Genomic DNA, 21,320 nt, shown 5'->3' with positions numbered 1-21,320 from the left:
AAAGCCACAGGACAGTCACCAGTGGAATGAAAGAAGGAAAACCCTGGAGAAGGGGGACCAGGGAAGCAGGAGCCCGGGAATTCTCTTTGGGCCATGCCCATGGACTAGGCCCTGTGCTGTGTGGAAGGCAGTGGCCTGGGCATGGGAGGCCAGGTTCCGGCTGTAGCCCTGCCTCTTGCTGCCTGACCCTGGGCCAGTCCTTCTCCCTTGCCCCAGCTCAGCTGTCCCTGCCAGAAAATGAGTGGGGCAGACTAGATTTCTGAGTCTTTCCAGATCTGATATTCAAGAGGTCAGTGATCCTGTTCTCAAAACCAAAGTCTGAATAACAAGGGGCATTCCCTAAAGTTGGGTTCCTCAATCACAGGGCAGGCAGGAAACCTCAACATTCTCTGTCCTCAAACTCAAGACAATGGATATTTGATGGGTATTCTAAAAGCTAAAAACTAAGGAACACCAACTACATGCAACTCTTTCTCTTTTTTATTTTTATTTTTATAGAGACAGTGTCTTACTCTGCTGTCCAGGCTGGAGTGCAGTGGCGTGATCACAGTTCACCACAGCCTCGAACTCCTGGGCGGCTCAAGTAATCTCCCACCTCAGCCTCCTGAGTAGCTAGGACTATGGCGGGTGCCATCATACCTAGTGAATTTATTTTATTTTTTTTTAGAGACAGGGTCTTGCTATGTTGCCTAGGCTGGTCATGAACTCCTGGGCTTAAGCAATCCTCTAGCTTCAGCTTCCCAAGTAGCTGGGACTACAGGCACGTGCTACTGTGCCTGGCTAATTTTTTTATTTTTTGTAGAGATGAGATCTTGCTATGTTTCCCCGGCTTGTCTCTAACTCCTGGCCTCAAGTAATCCTCCTGCCACAGCCTCCCCAAATGCTGGCATTACAGGTGTGAGCCACCCATGCCTGGCCTTATGCAACCCTTTAAAGCACAAAGCACAAAACACTGGGCCTCTGAGGATCATATGCAAGCGTATTCTTGGTTAATGTGAATCACATACCCAGAGTCTCCATGTAGCTGAGCTCACTGATAAAGAAAATTCATGGCCAGGTGCGGTGGCTCACACCTGTAATCCCAGCACTTTGGGAGGCCGAGGCAGGCAGATCACGCGGTCAGGAGATCAAGACCATCCTGGCTAACATGGTGAAACCTCGTCTCTACTAAAAATACAAAAAAAATTAGCCGGGCATGGTGGCGGGCACCTGTAGTCCCAGCTACTCAGGAGGCTGAGGCAGGAGAATGGCGTGAACCTGGGAGGTGGAGCTTGCAGTGAGCCGAGACCGTGCCACTGCACTCCAGGCTGGGTGACAGAGCAAGACTCCGTCTCAAAAAATAAAAATTAAAAAAAATAAAATTCCTGAATATGTAAATTCAGGGGCACACTCAAGTCTCCTAGTGAGTCCATGATTACAATCAACTCTCAGGCTGTCTGGAGCCACCTGGCTGATCTAGCGTTCTTTCTTTTTCCTTTGAGATCGTGTTTCACTCCTTCACCCAGGTTGGAGTGCAGTGGCACAATCTCAGCTCACTGCAACCTCCACCTCGTGGGCTCAAGCGATCCTCCCACCTCGGCCTCCAGAGTAGACGGGAACACAGGCGTGCGCCACCACAAATCTTTCTGACCCCTGGGCTGCTCTACCGGGGCTTGCACAGTGGATTCCGGCAGTATGGGTGGAGAGAAGAGGAAGCCGCCTGGCTGGGGGCAGGCAGGGTAGAAAAGCAATCAGATGGAAGCAGTTTTCCCTGCTGTGTGGAGGGCTGAGAGCTTTCTAATCATCTGGCTGCATTTGCATTGGAAAGGTTATGTTTTTCTTTTAACCCAAAAGAATCTCTGATTTCAGACTAAATAAGGGAAAAGATTCGGGAACTGGTTATGTGGGTTTTCAGTCTTTGCTGAAAGAAAGGGAAGGGAATCAGGTTTCACGTCCTTTTCCTTTATCCTTCTAACAGCCCTAGTCAAGAGGACTAGTTGGGCTATTTGACACAGAGGTGAGCTAACATGCCTAAAGTCACACAGCCAGAAAGAGGCAGAGCCAAGAGTCAAAGAGGTCAGTCTGACTTCAAAGCTTGGGTGGTGGCCACTGTTCAACACTGCCCACTGAGAGCTTTTCTCTCAAAAGCTTCCTGATTTCTTTTTTTTTCTTTTTCCATCTGCCCTCACCAAGTAGTTCTTTGATAGAGTAGCATGAGAGTTCTCAAGGTTATAAGTCTATACGTACAGTCTCGTGTGGCTTAATGATGAGGATACACTCTGAGAAATGCGTCATTAGGTGATTTCACTGTTGTGCAAACATTGTAGACTGGACGCAGACAAACCTAGGTGATTTAGCCTACTACGCACCCAGCTAGATGGTGTAGCCTATTGCTCCAGGCTGCAGACCTGTGCACCCGTTACTGTACTGAATACCATAGGTGGCTGTCACATAACGGCATTTGTGTATCTAAACACATGTAAACATAGAAAAGGTAGCATGTTGTGCTATGATGTTATGACGGCTATGATGTCACTATGTGACAGGGATTTTTCTGCTTCATTGTAATCTTATGGGACCATCACATATGCAGCCTGTTATATGGCATCTGACTGTACATATGTGGTTGTGAGTGGCAGGGTTTGGGGCAGGATGAACTCTGGTTGTATGGCTCCCTTTACGGACAGTGGAGGCTATGAGTGCACTCCACAGCCACAGGCCTCCCAGTGGGACAGTTCCTGTCACAACCCTTTAGAGAGGAGGCTGCAGGTCACGGCAGGCAACACACTTCACATAAAGTTCCTACCTCCTGTGACATCACTGGTCCCTGTGGGGTGGGGAAGCCTAGGGAAAGATAGGGACAGAGAAGGGGAAGGAAGGGGAGGAAAGGGGGAGCAGGGATGGTGGCAGCAGCTAGAAGCGGCAGCTGAGCAGACAGACCAGACTGCAGACATGAGCTCCAGCCCAGCTCCAGCTCCTCCACTTCTTCAGCACATGACCCTGGGCAGGCTCCTTAACCTTTCTCAGCCTCAGCATTCCACATCTGTAAAGGGGGAGCACACCAGCGGCTGCCTCACCTCACAGGGCTGGCGCGAGGACTAAATGTGGCGATGCACCCACCGAGGGCAGTGCCTGGCACACAGGAAACACCCTATAAATTCTATAGATGGGAGCAGTGACTATTGGCAGCTGCCAGTCATCCGTACAGTGTGCAGGCGCAGGACTGTGGGGGGAGGGTCGTGCTGGCCCCTTAGGGCTCTCGGGTGCACTGGGATGGCACTAAGGGAGGTTGACCAGGCCAGGCCCCACACTTAGCTAGTCGGGTTTTCATCTCTCATTTGATAATCTAGAGGCACCTTCACTTTTCAGTAGCCCAGGATACCAGGGCTACTGGTTAATGGGTCAATCAAGGCCCAGGCAAACTGCAGTGGGCCTTGTGGTAAAGAAAGTGAAGAAGCATAGAGCAATATTCCCATCAACATGTATTTCTAATGTGAATATTCTAGGATGAAGGGGTATCCCCACTCCACCTAGCAAACCCTTAGGGGTGGAGAGCGCACCTTCCCTGAGGGCTGGGACAGAGGACCGGCAGGACTGGCAGGCCCTGGAGGGGAGGCCCCTACCTTCAGGTGCTCTATCTTCCCCTGCTGGCTCAGGAAGTCCCTGTTGGCAGCGTCGGGGCGCAAAGGAGACTGGTCAGGGGGGTGCGTGAAGTCCTGGGTGACCTTCTCAGAGAGCTTGCAGATGACCTGCTGCTTGGCGTGGTTCTTGTCCATAAGCAGCTGCACGTGCTGCTGTAGCTCCTGCACCTGCTGCTCCCGCAGGCTCGCTGTGTGCGCCAGGCTCTCCCGCTCCTGCTCCAGGGCCTCCACCCGCCGGCCCAGCTCCGCGATCTGCCGCACTTTGTGCCGCACCAGCTCCAGCCGGTCCTTGTCCTCAGCCGCCGCCAGGTATGCGCTGGACGCCCGCTTCTCCTGCTGGGCGGCCTCCAGTGCCTTGTGCAGGATCTTCACTAGCTCCTGGGCAGGGAGAGGGAAGCATCTTGTGAGCTCAGGGAGGGCCTGCTGGGCACCAGAGTGGGGTATATGTTATCAGTAGTTCTCCTAACAACCGTGAGAGGTGCCCAGCAGCATCCCTGCGGCATCTCATCCTGACACTCACTTTCTCCTTCTCTGTTCAAGTGACTGTTAGCTGGGCACATGGTTCCCCAGCTTAAAACTGCATCTCCCAGCCAAGCCATGGTGAGGTGTAGCCAAGTAACTATTCTGCCTAAATGGGAAATGAAAAGTGAGATGGGCAGCTTCTGGGTCCTACCTTTAAAACCACTAGATACACGCTCCTCTGGTCCAGTTCTCTTTGCTTCTGGCTGGGAAGTGGCAGGAACCAGAGTGGCCGCCTCAGACCCACAGCAGAAGGTACATGTTGGGAAAGGGCTGCCCCCCAGCTCAGAGTTGCTCACCTACCTCTGGGTTCTTTAATGTGAGTGAGAAACCTCTCACTCGTTTTGGGCCACAGTGCTTTGAAACTTTTTTTTTTTGAGATAGCGTCTCCCTCTGTTACCCAGCCTGGAGTGCAGTGGCACAGACATGGCTCACTGTAGCCTCAATCTCCTGGGCTCAGCTGATCCTCCCACCTTAGCCTCTCAAGTAGCTGGGACCACAGGAACATGCCAACATACCAAGCTAATATTTGTATTTTTTTGTAGAGACGGGGTTTCGCCATGTTGCTGGGCTGGTCTCAAACTCCTGGACTCAAATGATCTGCCCACCTTGGCCTTCCGAAGTGCTGGGATTACAGGTATGAGTCACCACACCCAGTGGAGATGTTTTTGTTACAGCAGCTGAACCCATACCCTGACATATACACATCCATTTCAGGGATGAACAAACTGAGGCCCAGCAGAGAGTAGAATGGAATTCAATCTCAACTGGCTAGATTCCAAAGCCTGTGCTCAGTAACTAAGAAAACCAGGGGTGGCAGCTATGTGGCATTACTCTTCCCTCTCATCCCTGTGGCAGACATCACTAATCAATCTCCCATACTTCTTCCTGCACAGCCTACCCTAGTTGAGGCCTCAGAATCATTCTCAATATAGCAGCCAGTCACTACCAATCAAGTTGAGTCAGGGTTAAAGAGGAAATACACTGGCAATCCCCATGTAAAGCCACACACAGAGGACCTCATTCAACCCATTTGTGCCTAGTTACCTTCAGCCCACCAGCCGATGCCTGCAAAGCTGGTGGAAGGAACTCTAGAAAGTTCAGAAACAACAGAGCTTGATTTATTCCTCAGCAGGGGCAACTAATTCACACAGGAACTCAAGGTCTGCTCAGCTCCCTGTGCCTTTAAGCCTGTAATTTCCCCAGGGAGGGCCACGCCTGGACTCAGGCCTATCTGTCCCAAAGCAGGGATGTGAATTTGTTCTGGGCCAGGATGAGGACATCAGCAGCCAGGCCCACGTGGAACTAATACCAGGTAGGTATGACTTTCAGGCAACACTGCCCTGCTCTGTGCTTCTCATTTGGAAAAACATGGTTTCCTAGAGACATGTCAACTATACCACACCAAAGTATTAAAATGAGTGGATTGGCTGGATAGCCTTATTTGCTAAGAACAATTCTATATTGGAGGAAAACTGCCAAAAACCATGACTTTTTTGGAGAAGCTAATGACAAGACCACATTAGCCTGCATCTTCTGAAACCTTAGGACTAGTGACCATCCTTTCTCTGGTTCTCTCTTTTCCTTCCACATGCCCATCCATCCATCCAAGCTTTACCAAGCACCACTCGGTGCCAGGCCAGGCCCTGAGCCAGGTGCCGTGGCCCAGAGAGGGACTGGTGAGAGTTCCCACCTCCAAGGACTGCAAAGGCTGGTGGGAATGAACATGACCCACCGCAGTGGAATGATCTACTGCAAGTCAGGGGAACAAGGGTGTTTGTGGGAAAGGCAATGACTTCTGTCTGGGGTGGAGGTTGTGGGGAATACCAGTCCAGAGCATTTAAAAGGAACTGTGAAGAATGAGAAGGGCCAGAGATGGTCGAGCAGCAGGTGGGAGATGAGGGTGGGGATGGCCCTCCAGATGTGGCCAAGCCACAGCCCCAGTAAAGACCTGGAGGAAGGAAAGAGCTACCATGGAGCTGTGGGAGCCCTGGGGTGTGGCAGGAAGGTGGGGTGAGGACAGCACAGTGATTGCAAACCAAAAGGGAATGTTTGGAACGTCCAGAATGAAGAATTCAGCTTCTCAGGGCTCAGTGGAGAGAGATTAACATTCCTGTGGTTCCAGGAAAACTGGGGCCTAGGCCATTTTCTGCTTCAGCTGAGATTTGGAGATTACCTTGGATGACTGCCCAGGGAAATAACCAACAGACATCATTGTTCAGACTTGCCCTAGGAGCAGGACCAGTGGGTGTCTTTCCCTCAATTTGGGGAGTTGACTCTGAAGCTTATTTCATTACATCTAGCTGTCTCCTTCCCGCATTTGGCTCCCAGAATCTAAGACAGACACCAGCCCAGGAGGCTCTCCTCCCACCCCCAGAATTCTTGTACCAGAATAAAATAGGCTTAAAAGAACAGAACCAGGGCAGAGGGAGGGAGCCTCAGTAGGACTTGTAAGATGAGGAGTGAGAATGTCATGAATTCAAGAAACCTAAAGTCTGGATTATAAGCAATGTCTTAGGACCAATTCTTAAAAATAGGTTGGGCCGGGCGTGGTGGCTCACGCCTGTAATCCCAGCACTTTGGGAGGCCAAGGCGGTCGGATCACGAGGTCAGGAGATCGAGACCATCCTGGCTAACACGGTGAAACCCCATCTCTACTAAAAATACAAAAAATTAGCCAGGCGTGGTGGCGGGCGCCTGTAGTCCCAGCTACTCAGGAGGCTGAGGCAGAATGGTGTGAACCCGGGAGGCGGAGCTGGCAGTGAGCTGAGATCGCACCACTGTACTCTAGCCTGGGCGACAGAGCGAGACTCCATCTCAAAAAAAAAAAAAAAAGAAAAGAAAAGAAAAATAGAGGGGTTGATGAAATTAAGCTTTTTGAAGTTTTTTTTTCTTTTTTTTTTTTTTGAGACAGGGTCTCACTCTGTTGCCCAGGCTGGAGTGCAGTGGCACAATGACGGCCCACCGCAGCCTCAACCTCCTGGGCTCACGAGATTCTCTTGCCTCAGTCTCCCTTATAGCTGGGACTACAGGCATGCACCACATTGCCCAGCTAATTATTTTATTTTCTGTAGAGACAGGGTCTCCCTATGTTGTTCGGGGTGGTCTTGAACTCTTGGGCTCAAGAGATTCTCCCACCTTGGCCTCCCAAAGTGCTGGGGTTATAGGTGTGAGCCACCATGCCCGGCCCAAGTGGTATTTTTAATATTTCTCAATCGAGTTGTTTGGTTCATCTCAGATTTTGATACCTGGTCATAAGTTGTTACTTTATTTAAATTTTTAAAAGCCAATAAATCATCTTTAAAAAATAATCCTTTATCTTTTTAGAGCATTGCTACTTTCATCAGTGGTGGGCCCTACAGGGGTCAGATGAAGGGGCATGGGCTTTGGAGTTGCACAGGCCTCGGTTCCCATTCTGGATCCGTGGGGAGTGTATCTAACGAGGTGACTCTAAGGAGGGTAGCTCAGGTGGCCTCTTCATTGAAACTTAGCTTTCTCATGAATGGGGCTAAAGCTTCCTCTTCTGCTCAGAACTGCCTCTAGCATGAAAGAGAAAGTGCCAAGTGTCCCTCTCCAAGCTGACATGGCCAAGGTACCTCCCAGCCCTCTTTCATGTCCTCTGAAGTTTTTGGCTGGAGTTCTAGGAAAGTAAGAGGCTATACGTTGCCCCACTGAGTTTCCTAAAAAATTACGTTCCTTTACCCAGTAATCCTGATTGAACTAAGGTGGCCCCAGAGGGCCGCAGGCAGGGTGCCAGAGGGGTTCATCATTCCCAGCCGCCAACAGATGGCCAACATCACCACAGACAACAGCCTTCCATCTGCCAGAGCAGACGGCCTTCAGGCTGGGTGGAGTTCTGTCAACTCCAAGGGTCAGTCCCCGGCCAATCAGCCATCTGGTGCTATCTCCTAGAGCCCAAACCTCTTGTGGGGCCAGTGCTGCAGGTGTGGGGACAGATAATGGCTTAATGGGTATTGAAGTCAACCCGTGGTTTAATATGACACAAGGGGGTACACAGGGAGTGCATTCATTTTTTCTCAAGGGCAGTTTTGGTGCTTGTGTCTCATAGTGGGCCTCACCATGAGACTATGGAAGAGAGGAGGCAGCCCAGCCTCTAGACTTGGAGAAGGAGGTTAGGGCCCCAATCCTGGCTTTTCCAGCTGCCTGAGCATGGGCAAGTCACCCAACTCCTCTGAGCTCCTCAAACGCTGGCTCAGCCCCTGGGAGACCCTGAGCATGCAGACACTCTGAGAACCTCAGTTTCCCTTTCAGAGTAAGGGGATGAAAACTATTGTAAGGACAGAGATAACACATGGGAAGGCTCGGCACAGTCCTGGGGCCGTGCTTCATACCAGCAGTTCCCATGCTCACATCTTCTCTTCCCCACTAGACGGTGAGGTGCCCAAGGGCAGGGATTTGTCTGCAATGTGCTCTCAAGAGCATCTCGCAGTGTTTGAGACAGAAATTCCTAAAGAGTCACGAAAGCCATTGGCAATGGCCAGATCAGCCAGGATAAGACCCCAAACTCCCACGTCCTCCTGAAGTTTGAGGTAGACAGGAGGTGCCTTCCCACTAAAGAAACACAGGAAGGTACCTCGCAGGGGTAGCTTCTAGGATTCCAGGTGCCCATCTTCCCAGCTGATGAATGGGACTCTAATGAGGGTCTCAGATGGACAGCAGCTCTCCCAGCGGCATTCTGAGTGCCTGGGGGCACCACTGGGCACCCAGAAGTTGTGCTGGCTTTTTCTGTCTCACCTCTTTGGTTTCAGTATCTGGGCTACAGGTGAAACCCTAGAGTTACGGGGCTGCCATTCCTCCCTTCCTAATGTGGAATAAAGACCTAAGCTCCCTGATCACTGCTATGGCCCCACGGCACATTTCCTGAAGGCACTGATGGGCTCTCACTTCCCGCCTCGTCTCTGAGCCCCTCAGCAGGGCACCTCACTGCTTGTAGGGCAGGAAGAGATTGACATGGAGGGTAAGGAGGGCTGCAGTAATCGCCAGAACAACCAGAGCCTGCATCTGTTGGGCAGCTGCTGGGTGCCAGGTACTGGGCTTTATGAATCTGGGCACAGGTCTCTCCAGTAAACATGGCTGCAACTCCATTTACAGAAGAGGAAACTGAGGCTTAGAGAGGTTAAGAAACTTGCTTAGGGCAAGAATTTGAGCCTGTGCTGTCTTATTTGAAGGCTGGTTCTTTGAATCACCCTGAAGACTGAAGTGCATTTGTGGAATGGGTTGGAGAGTAAGCAAATCCACTCATATTGCACAATAAATAGATAAACTAAATAAATCACAACTTATTCTCCTTTTGACCCTCTATCCCAGGACACAAAGTTGAGGTTTGGTGGAAGGTTACCTGGTAGAAAAAAAATCCAGATTCTTTAATGCATCAGCAACTTCCTCCTGACAATTTCCCTCTGAATATATGGGAGTTGTCAATAGCCTGGGCAACCCTTATTAATCTCCAAGAATCTTGCCTTTATTTATTGAAGAATGACGAGTCCTCCAGAGATGCAGGAGCAATCAGGGGCAAACTTTCATGAAATCTAGGTTTCCTGGGGCCTTTCTCCTTCATCTGACAATTTGTAATGTCTTAGAAAGAAAGGCTGTGTCAAGAGAGGCTGCCCGTATATTCAGGATTTCTTTTTCTTTCCAGGTTTGGGTTTGGGATTTAAGCTCTACTAGTCCAGGGATCAAGTAGCTGCTATGGCTCTGTTTCATGCCCTCTCAGCTCTCAGGAGCGTCCAGCAGCCTCAGAACTGGAGCACCATGATGACAGGAGGAAAAGACAGCTGGGCTGCTAAGCAGCAGCAGAGGGGACCTCATGTGTTATAACTACACATTTGGGTGTTGCTTTGTTTAATGTCTGTCTCTGCCATGAAATGCAAGCCCTGTAAGGGCAGAGCCTGTGTCTTTTGCTCATTGTTCTTTCCCGGCACCTGGAACACTGCATGCACATAACAGGCCCTTAATAAAAATTTGGTGAATAAACACATGAGTTAAGAACGTATGAATAAATGAGCCCCCTCCTTTGAGAACTCTAATGTCTAATCACCAGTTGCTTCACTAAATGTAACTCCTGGCCAGGCACGGTGGCTCACGCCTGTAATCCCAGCACTTTGGGAGGCTGAGGTGGGCAGATCACTTGAGGTCAGGAGTTCGAAACCAGCCTTGCCAACATGGTGAAACCTAGTCTCTAATAAAAATACTAAAAACAAAAACCCAAAAAACAAAAAAAAATTAGCTGGGCATGGTGGCAGGTGCCTGCAATCCCAGCTACTTGGGAGGCTGAGGCAGGAAAATCGCTTGAACCCGGGAGGCAGAGGTTGCAGTGAGCCAAGACTGCACCACTGCACTCCAGCCTGGGTGACAGAATGAGACTCTGTCTCAAAAAAAAAAAAAAAGTAACTTCTGACATGCCAGGAATGAAGCCTCTGCCGGTTCCCCTGAGATCTGCTGACAGTGGTCACTGCTTAGGGGCAGAAAAGGCAGACGAGGGGCCAAACTAGGTATAGGGAGAGCATTTTTTCTAGATTTCTTCCCACCAAAATAGGGCAGAAAAGAAAAGAAGAAATGTACAAGTTATAAGAAATATTCAGAAGGTAATAGGGCATAAGCCCCATCTCCCCAGCCTAAGTCCTCTGGAGTCAGGGCTGGAAAACAAAGCAGAAAGGGCCTCCGGGCAGCCAAAGTTCAAACACAAAAGCTTAGGCCTTCCTCTAGAGGAAGAGGAGTCTGGGCCCTCACTGGAGCCCGCCACTGCCACCACAGGTCCTACCAGGCTCCACCGTTGGGATTTATGTAACAACTGCCTTAGTCGCTGTTATCACTCTAAAGAGGGGCTCCCGCCCGGAGCTGCAGCCCTCTCGCATCTTTGCCCTGGGACCCTCACTACTTCATAAGGTAGCCCCTGGCTTTTAATACCATTTACTCTCTGGGATGTAGGATTTTGGAGTAGTTTTAATGTCTGTGTGTATGAGATCTGTTTTCTACAATTATTATATAGCTCTTGTAACTCTCGTAATTAACTTCTTACCATATTAAGCCCAAATATTCCTTTCACTGTTTCTGTGTTGGTCCTGGCTTAGCCCTGGGCCACACACATGCTGCTTGTTTGCTTTCTCCTGTGACAGTCTTGTGACGGTCATTCAGATATCTGTGCCCAGATATCAGCTGCCAGGTCAAAGTTCCCCCCAGTTCTATCGACAGCCCCTCCCATGACCCTGCATCCAGAACACCTGCCTCTAAATAATGTCATTTTCTGGGTAGGGGGTGAGACCATGCATGGCCCTCCAGGAGGGGTCCAAGAGACAGTTATTAGAGTAGATCTCCAGAGATACCTGCCCTTGGTGCCCTTTTGTGACTTACTTTGAGTGACATCAGGTTCTTGAGTAATCAACAGCATATTTCAACCTTCTGCAGTTTGGCCTTTAAAGACCAGAGAGTAGCTGGTGCCCAGCAGGGCTAATGCGTCCATCTAGCTTGTCCGAAAGGCTCCAGGAACTGGAGGGGTCCACTGGAACCTGGGGCCTCCCTGGGACCAGACCTCACCTTCTGAGACTTTAACTCCTTGGTGAGCATCAGAACCTGTTGCTCCAAGGCTGCCACTTTCTCCTGGGCAGTTCGGTTCCATGTGATTCCTTCAGAAAAGAATGGGAAGGTGTTGTTCTGGCGCTTGGCTTTCTGAGCGAAACTGATGGTCAGAGAAGGCTTGGGTGCAGGCTTTGGAGAATCCTCTGGCTCTCTCCCTGCTCAAGAGGAGAAACGCAGAAGTTATGACTGATGACATCAGCAGTTCTCAAACCTGAGCTTGCTTTAGAAGCACCTGGAGGGCTTGTTAAAATGCGGATGGTTGGGCCCTAATTTCGGAGCTCTGGATTTAATAGGTCTGGGGCAGGGCTTGAGAATATGCACTTCTGAAAAGTTCCTAGGTGATGCTGACACAGCTTGTCCAGGGGTTAGACTGTGAGAACCACTGGCCTACAGAAACGTTATTGCACTGTGCTGGCCCATCTGCTAAACTGTGCCTGTCTCCTTCCTTCAGATCCCACCCAGCCTGCATTGGTCTATCTCATGCCACCCTGCTGGTGTTTGCCAAGTGGCTTTCTCCTCAGGCACAAGCCCTGGCAGGATGTTCTGTTCCTTATTTCAGGATCCCACCTCTATGTACTAGGAGATTTTCAAAGCACACAGATCTGTCTGATGATAGGAACACAAAATGAATGTCTGTACTCTGCATTCTTGCTCCAGAGAGCAGCTCAAGCATTTAACTTGATTCTTCTTATTCCAAGCTAAGTTAAGAGATATATTTCCCCCCCACGGTTGATTGTCTCAAGGATGCATAGTCCTTTTATCTCCTGGGTTACAACCTATGGTTCACAGGCCAAATCCAGCCCACAGCCTGCTTTTACAAATAAAGCTTTATTAGAACATGGCCATGCCCATTTGTTTATGTGCTGTCTATTGCTGCTTTTACTCCTCAAAGGCAGAACTGAGTGCTTAAAACAGAAACCCTATGGCCCACAAAGCCTCGAATCGTTACTATCTTGCTCTTTACAAAAAATGTTTGCCACCCACTGTTTTTAAGTCATTAAAATTTTATTCTTAAATCAAACCAAACATCAGAGAATCATTCCCTTGGGTTGCCTTGTCCTGCCCTGACCCAGCTGTGCTTCTGGTCTCTGCCATCAGCCTGCATCAAGGGACATTTAAGGGCGTGACTATGTAGCCAAGGGCCCTTGAGAAGCTTGTTCACATGGGATATATACATCATGCCTGTTATGAGTCCCCAGCAGAAGAAATTCCCTTCAGCCCTAGGAACTTCCAAGAAAAGCTTTGCTTCTTATAAGAAAATATGTTTTTAGTCTTATGGACACTGGAAATAATCTAGCTGCTTGCATTTCCCTCTTTGCCTTGGCTGCTGAGCTTACGGCCACATTTACTGCCTACTCTCAGATATTTTGTAGGATCGTAAATTGATCTTATCTAAATCTCCTAACCAAATTACTCATTTGTAGGAGTATGCATTTTAGTAAACTATTACCTATTTCTTGGGACTAAAGTGTTAAAGGTGTTGAAAATAAGAATGTGGTATGGCATCCCAGGATAGGGGACACGCAGGGCTTTGGGGATAGGCCAAATGACTTAGCATGAGACCAGGCCAAGGGCTGGCCAAACAGTCTTGAACAAATAAAGAGTTACTTCAGTAGGTGACAGGAACCAGACACTGAGTGCAAAAACAGTACCTTGCTCGGCCGGGCGTGGTGGCTCACGCCTGTAATCCTAGGACTTTGGGAGGCTGAGGCGGGTAGATCACTTGAAGTCAGGAGTTCGAGACCACCCTGGCCAACATGGTGAAACCCCGTTTCTACTAAAAATACAAAAATTAGCCAGAAATCACTTGAACCCGGGAGGCAGAGGTTGTAGTGAGCCGAGATCATGCCAGTGCGCTTTAGCCTGGGCAACAGAGCGAGACTCTGACTCAAAACAAACGAACAAAACAACAGTGCCTTGCTGAGTGCAAAACCAGAACAGTCTTGTTCCAGATCGAAGAGAAATCAGGTTACACTGGGTACAAGGCAGCCTGCAGAGCTCAGAAATATGTACTACCTCTTTCTCCTTCCTGTAATGGGGTATAGGGGAGCAGGGAAGCTCCTTGTAGCACTGCTGCCCTCTGATACATGACTGTGCACCAACTCTGAGGACAGGCAGGGCAGGCCTCACAGTGCCCAGTTTATAATTAGAGAAAATAAGGCCTAAGACAGTGGTGTTCAATCAGTGCCCTGGATTTCATAGGAGTGCCTCAAGGGCTGACTGGGAGAGGAAGGTGGAGTAAGAGGAGCAGAGGAGGAGTCCAGACTCCAACTCCAGCCTCAACTCTGCTTTTTTTTTTTTTTTTTTTTTTTAATTTGTAGCTCATTTAGAGTCTCAAAAAGAATGTAGGTGTTTTTTATTAGTGTTCAAGAAACTCATTTGTACATATTAGAAAAGATTTATTGACATAAAAATAATCTTTTCCTCCATTTAAAAATCTGATTACAACCACTGTTTAACACAGTGTAAACACCGTTTAACACAGTTTAACACAGTGTTGAGATATTCAACACTTTATTAGAAAATAGGTTTTGTGTTAGATGATTTTGCCCAAATGTATGTGTTCCAAGCATGGTTAAGATAGACTGGGCAAAACTATACTGTTCAATAGGTTAAGTATATTAAATGCATTTTCAACTTATGATATTTTCAACTTATGGTGGATTTACCTGCTTTATATATTAGATTTTGTTCTGTCACTCACTCTGTGGCTGTGAGCAAGTCACTCCACCCTTCCATGCCTCAGTTTCCTTATTAATCTAATGAGGATAACAACAATATATACAATATATACAGTTCCAGTTGCTGTAAGAATTAAATAGGTCAAGGTAGGTAAAGTGCTTGGTACACACAGATGAAACTTGAAAAGATTCTACTAAGTCAAAGAAGCCAGTCACAGCATGGTATATTCCTTGGTATATTCCACTCACAGCAGATGTCGAGAACAGGCACAGCCATAGAGAAAGAAAGATGAGTGGCCACCTAGGGTTATGGGGCAGTGGGGATTAAGGTTGATGACTAAGGGTGCAGGTTTCTTTTTGGGGTAATAAAAATGTTCTAAAATTGATTATAGTGACGGCTGCATAATTCTGAGGATATACAGAAAGCCACTGAATTACACATTTTAAATGGGTGAATTGTATAGTACATGAATATATCTTAATAAAGTTGTTGCCAAAAAAAATGCTTACTGCCGCACTGGCATGAAGTAACTGCTAGTGTTATGATGATGGTGACTCATCCGATATAGCACTGGCCTTCTCTTGGACTGCTTGTTGTGCTCTCTAGGGCTCTGCCAGGCACTGACTGCTCCAAAGGGTGCTTTTTCTTTTCTTCTTCCTCTTTTTCTGGTTTTTTTTTTTTTTTTTTTTTTTTGACAGTGTCTCACTCTGTCACCCATGCATGATCACGGCTCACTGCAGCCTCGACCTCCCTGGCTCAAGTGATCCTCCCAGCTGAGCACCCCAAGTAGCTGGGACTACAGGCTTGCACCATGATCAGCTAATTTTTTAATTTTTTTGTAAAGACAGGGTCTCCCTATGTTGCCCAGGCTTGTCTTGAACTTCTGGGCTCAAGCAATCCTCCAGCCTTGGCCTCCCAAAGTGCTGGGATTACAAGCGTGAGCCACCATGCCCAGCCTCTTCTTAATTTTTTACTCTGAAAAAATTATAGACTCACAGGAAGTTGCAAAGATAGTGCAGACATGTCCCAAGTACTCTTCACCAAGCTTCCCCTGATGGTGACATCTTACATAGCTATAGTACACTATCAACTCTAGGAAACTGGTGTTGGTACAATATGTGTGTATAGGTCTATGCCATTTTATCACATGTGTACATTTGTTTTTGGTTTTGTTTGAGACGGAGTCTCACTCTGTCACCCAGGCTGGAGTGCCGTGGTGCAATCTCGACTCACTACAACCTCTGCCTCCCAGGTTCAAGTGGTTCTCCTGCCTCAGCCTCCTGAGTAGCTGGAATTGTAGGCACAGGCCACCATGCCCAGCTAACTTTTGTATTTTTAGTAGCGTGGTGGTATTAACAGGTGGGGCCCTTGGGAGGTGATCAGATTTAATGTCATGAGGGTGGAGCCCCTGATAAGATCAGTACCCTTAGAAGAAGCAGCAGAGACCAGAGCTCTTTCGGCCACGTGAACACATAGTGAGAAGGTGGCCATCTATCTGCAAGCCAGGAAGGGAGCCCTCACCAGACATTGAATCTGCCAGCACCTTGATCTTGGACCTCCCAGCTTCTACACAACTGTGAGAAATAAGTATCTGTTATTTAAGCCACGCAGTCTATGGTGTTTCAGTAAGTAGCCCAAGCCAACTAAGACACACACAAAAGCACAAATGCTGGTTCGCTGGAAGGAAAGAAGGCACTTGTGCCAGCCGTGAGGAGCTGGTCCTGAAGGCAGCTCAGCCCTGGACAGAGGCTCACCTGGGGTGCTGGCGTCAGAGGCCGAGGGCTGCTCCTCCCTCTGAGGCTCCCCACTCTGTGGAGAATCTTCCCCTGGAGGTTCATGGCCTGTTCCCTGGGCCTGCTTGTTGCCACGGATGTTGTGCATTGTGTTTCTGAAAGGAGACAAGAACAGAGGAGCATGAGGCTGAACCCTGCCTTTCTGCCCTTCTGTCCTTCCCGCCACCACTGCTGGAGCTCAGGTCTCATCCCCACACCCTGTCATCCTGACTGGTCTCCCAGACTCCAGGCACCCTACATGATGCCTCCCCATGCATGGCACTCCCAATCTCCTTTACCTATCTCTTTCGCATTCTCATCTTCCACACACTATGTGGCTTATAAGTAATATAAGCTTGACTTCCTCAACCCCCAACCCTGCAGCTGGAATATAAATGCCATGAGGCGGAGGTATTGTCCGTTTTGTTAACTGATGCACCTACAATGCCTAAACAGTGCCCAAAACATAGAAGGTGCTTAATATGGGTGTGTTGAGTGAATGCTGAATGGACTTGCTGAACCAACTTTCCCGAAACCTTCATCTGGTTTCATAACTTTCTGGCTCAAAAACCATCAGTGGCTCCCGACTTCTGCTGAGATAAGTTGCAAACATCTCCTGGCATCTTTCCCTGCTTGCTCTCTTTCCCTGCTCAGATCTGTCCTCTGTGCAGCCTTCACTGACCATCTCATGGCCTCCAAGGGGCTTAGTGTACTTCGCAGCTGGGTCACCCTTTGGCCAAGTACTTGTCTAGGCTGAAGCCTCATGATGTCATTTCTTTAAGAACCGGATACTAACCTACCTGCATGTTTGCTGGTGCCCAACACTGGGTTGTACATGCCAGAGACCGGGCTCAATACATGTTTGGTTTATAGAAGGGAACTAGATAGTACCAAAGGCTGACCTAAGATCACAGACCACAGAGAAGTTCATAATGAGCTGGATGTAAAAACAGTTCAAGGAGTTTATTTTCCCTTGCAAAGAGATAAGATTAATAACAGGGAGGGAAAATGATGAAAGGAGTTCACTAGGTCAGTGTATTTCGAACCGAAGGTTCCCACTCATTGGTAGATTGTAAAATCAGTTTAGTGTCATGACCAGCATTTAAAAAATGAAATAGAAACTATCAGGGCTGCTGCCACCTGCCTGCATCCACCTGTGTTGCATCGGGATCCTGAGGAGCTGTTGGGTGGTCCAGACCAAGGCTGGCTCGTGTGGAAGTCATCCTTGCCTCTGTTTGCCGACCCTCCCATCCATCCTCTCTCCCAGCGGTCGTCACGCTGGCGCGCATCTCCTGCCTGCTGTACTAGTTCCATTTGCTCTTTTGGAAGCAGGAGCTAGAACTGACGCTTGTGGGGCTACAGGACTTAGGCCAAGACCAGCTTTGTGAATATCACTGCATCAGGTCAATTTAGTGAAAACATGATACCCACAGTGAGCTTCGACACGAGGAAAGTAACTAAAGGTAACATCACAGTAAAGATCTGGGATATGGCTGGGCACGGTGGCTCACGCCTGTAATCCCAGCACTTTGGGAGGCCGAGGTGGGTGGCTCACGAGGTCAGGAGTTCAAGACCAGCCTGGCCAGGATGGTGAAACCCCGTCTCTACTAAAAATACAAAAATTAGCCGGGCGTGGTGGCGCATGCCTGTAGTCCCAGCTACTCGGGAGGCTGAGGCAGAGAATCGCTTGAACCCGGGAGGTGGAGGTTGCAGTGAGCTGAGATTACCCCACTGCACCTCCAGCCTGGACGACAGAGCGAGACTCCATCTCAACAGAAAAAAAAAGATCTGGGACATAGGAGGACAACCCCAATTTTGGAGCATGTAGGAACTATATTGCTTAGGAGTCAACGCTATTGTTTACATAACAGATGGTGCAGATCGTGAAAAGATAGAGGCCTTGAGAAATGAGCTATATAATCTAGATAAACCACAGTTACAAGGAATTCCAGTGCTAGTACTTGGAAGCAAGAGAGAGATCTTCCTAATGCCTTGGATGAGAAACAGCTAATTGAAAAAATGAATGTCTGCTATTCTGGATAAAGAAATGTGCTACTATTCAATTTTTTGCAAAGAAAAGGATAATGTAGGTATCATACTTCAATGATTTATTCGACATTCAAAATCTAGAAGCTGAAGCATCTCCTGAAGTCTTCCAATCCTTCTCAGCTATAATCCTAGAATTATTGTCTGTTTCTCTAAAGCACTTCCCAAAATACGGTCCTTCCTAACCCCAATAAATTGTCTTTTTCAGAGTTTATTTCTCATGTGCATTGCTGAAGATGTGTATCCCTAACCCTTCATAAGAATCAGCAAGTTGTTGGCTGGGCACGGTGGCTCACGCCTGTAATCCCAGCACTTTGGGAGGCCGAGGTGGGCAGAGCACGAGGTCAGGAGTTTGAGACCATCCTGGCTGACACGGTGAAACCCTGTCTCTACCTAAAATACAAAAAAATTAGCCGTGTATGGTGGCGGGCACCTGTAATCCCGGCTACTTGGGAGGCTGAGGCAGGAGAATGGCATGAACCTGGGAGGTGGAGCTTGCAGTGAGCCGAGATAGCGCCACTGTACTCAAGCCTGGGTGACAGAGTGAGACTCCGTCTCAAGAGAAAAAAAAAAAAATCAGTGAGTTGTCATGATCAAGTCAGCACATACAAAATATACACATATCTTACACATATTTGTCTTAAACTGTATAGAGCTTTTTAAAATTTTATTTATTAAAAAAAAAAAAACACTTGACCATCTTAACTCAAGAAGATTGCATATTTCCATCCTGGTCTTTCTGGGCCAGATTTTTGTTGTTGTTGTTTGAGATGGAGTCTCACTCTGTCACCCAGGCTGGAGTGCAATGGCACGATCTCGGCTCACTGCAACCTCCACCTCCCAGGCTCAAGCGATTCTCCTGCCTCGGCCTCCCGAGTAGCTGGGATTATAGGTGCCCGCCACCACACACAGCTAATTTTGTATTTTTAGTAGAGACAGGGTTTCGCCGTGTTGGTTAGGCTGGTCTCAAACTCCTGACTTCAGGTGATCCACCCACCTTGGCTTCCCAAAGTTCTGGGATTACAGGCATGAGCCACCGCGCCTGGTCTGGGCCAGATTTTTATATTGGTTTTCAGTAAATGTTTATCTATAATATTTCATTATAGAGTCCAGTAGCTTGATGCTGATACTGACTTGATACAGCATGAAGTTTCTAGTGCCACACACAGTTTTTAGAAAACCTTTAAGCCTGGCTCATGTGGGATATAAACATAATGTTTATCTTATCTCACAAATGTATGTGAAATGTATAATTACACCTTAGGAATCCAAAAATGGTCTGCAAAGAGTGAGCGGAGGCACCAGATCAATGTTGTTGGTTCTTTACACTGGTGAGATTCTACTTGATAAGTATTAAAAACACTCTGCTTTCTGAGAATTCTTTATCACAAAACAGCAGTTGGGGATATGGGAGGAACTAAGGCATGCTTTGTATCTGTGTAGATCATTACTTCCATTTTTTTTTTCCTCATTCAAAATACTTTTCATGGGGTTGGGAATTGATTATTTCTCCAAAGCTTTTATGAATTTAAAGCATGCCAGTCAAGATAATAAAATCTGTTAAGAATGTCAGACTTTGGCCGGGTGCAGTGGCTCACGCCTGTAATCTCAGCACCTTGGGAGGTCAAGGCGAGTGGATTGCTTGAGGCCAGGAGCTCGAGACCAGCCTGGCCAACATAGTGAAACTCCGTCTTTACTAAAAATACCAAAGTTAACCAGGCGTAGTGGCTCATGCCTGTAATCCCAGCTTCTTGGGAGGCTGAGGCAGGAGAGTTGCTGAATGTCACTTGAACTGGGGAGGCAGAGGTTGCAGTGAGTGGAGATTGCGCCACTGCACTCTAGCCTGGGTGACAGAGCAAGACTGTCTCAAAAAAAAAAAGAAAAAAAAGAAAGTCAGGCTTTGTTGAAAAAAAAGAAAGAAAATATCAGAGTGCACCCTACTTAGTGCACCTTACAACAGCACCACAGTGTCTGGATTACTATAGCTTTGTAGTAGTGTTGATATTGGGAAGAGTGCGTCTTCAAACTTTTTTTTTCTTTTTTTTTTTTTGAGATAGAGTCTTGCTCTGTCACCCAGGCTGGAGTGCAGTGGCACGATCTCGGCTCACTGCAACCTCCACCTCCCAGATTCAAGCGATTCTCCTGCCTCAGCCTCCTGAGTAGCTGGGATTACAGGCGTGCACCACCATGCCCAGCTAATTTTTTTTTTTGTATTTTTAGTAGAGACGGGGCAAACTTTTTTTATTCTTCAAGATTATTTTGGGTACTCTGGGGCTCTTGAATTTCCAGGATCTTGAATTTTAGGTTTAACTTGTTAATTTCTGTAAGGAAGCCATCAGAATTTTGATGGTGATTATATTGAATCTGTAGATCAATTTGGGAAGTATTGTCAGATTAATAGGTTAACAATATTGTCTTTTTTTTTTCTTTTTTTTCTTTTTGAGACAGAGTCTCACTCTGTTGCCCAGGCTGGAGTGCAGTGGCGCAATCATGGCTCACTGCAGTCTCTGCCTCCTGGGTTCAAGCAATTCTCCTGCCTCAGCCTCCCAAGTAGCTAGGATTACAGGAATGTGCTACCATGCCCAGCTAATTTTTGTATTTTTAGTAGAGACGGGATTTTACCATGTTAGCTAGGCTGGTCTTGAACTCCTGACCTCAAGTGATCTGCCCACCTTGGCCTCCTAAAGTGTTGGGATTACAGGCGTGAGCCCCCGCGCTCAGCCTAGCAATATTAAGTCTTTTGATCCATGAACATGAGATATCTTTCCAGCTACTTAAGCCCTTTTTTTCAACAATGTTTGGTGTTTTCAGAGCACACATTTTGCATTATTATGTCAAATTCATTCCTAAATATTTAATTCTTTTTCTAATATTGTTATGGAATGTTTTCTTAATTTTATTTTTGGGTTGTTTATTACAGGTGTATAGAAATACAACTGATATTTCTATATTGATCTTGAATCCTGCAACCTTGCTGAACTAATTTCTTAGCTCTAATAGTTTTTCCTTAGGATTTTCTGTAAACAAATATCATGTCAACTGCAAATAAAGATAGTTTTACTTTTTTCCTTCCCAATCTGGATGC

At 47.6% G+C, this 21,320-nt stretch overlaps 1 protein-coding gene and 1 pseudogene across 5 annotated transcripts in view; one reads left to right on the top strand and one right to left on the bottom strand.

The window, feature by feature from the left end:
* Nucleotides 1-21,320, bottom strand: part of TBC1D2 (TBC1 domain family member 2) — a 58,879-nt gene that overhangs the window by 18,247 nt on the left and 19,312 nt on the right. For 3 of the 5 annotated variants that reach the window (XR_003028853.4, XM_034967853.4, XM_003820623.6), the window contains exons 4-6: nucleotides 16,172-16,305; nucleotides 11,694-11,890; nucleotides 3,603-3,998 (exon numbers count right to left, since the gene is read on the bottom strand). Coding sequence is in view for 2 of the 5 variants with exons in the window: in XM_034967853.4 (XP_034823744.2) it covers nucleotides 3,603-3,998; nucleotides 11,694-11,890; nucleotides 16,172-16,305 (727 nt within the window). In the remaining 3 variants the exon portion in view is untranslated. Of the gene's footprint in view, nucleotides 1-2,919; nucleotides 2,988-3,602; nucleotides 3,999-11,693; nucleotides 11,891-16,171; nucleotides 16,306-21,320 lie in introns of those variants that run through there. The other 2 variants (XM_034967855.4, XM_063593952.1) reach the window with 2 other exon arrangements.
* LOC103786445 (ADP-ribosylation factor-like protein 8B) lies at nucleotides 16,590-18,326 on the top strand (annotated as a pseudogene).

This window comes from Pan paniscus, chromosome 11 (genome assembly GCF_029289425.2).
Source record: "Pan paniscus chromosome 11, NHGRI_mPanPan1-v2.0_pri, whole genome shotgun sequence".
Lineage (NCBI taxonomy): Eukaryota > Metazoa > Chordata > Mammalia > Primates > Hominidae > Pan > Pan paniscus.
Note: the sequence above shows the minus strand (reverse complement) of the source record. Positions and strands in the feature narration are given on the sequence as shown.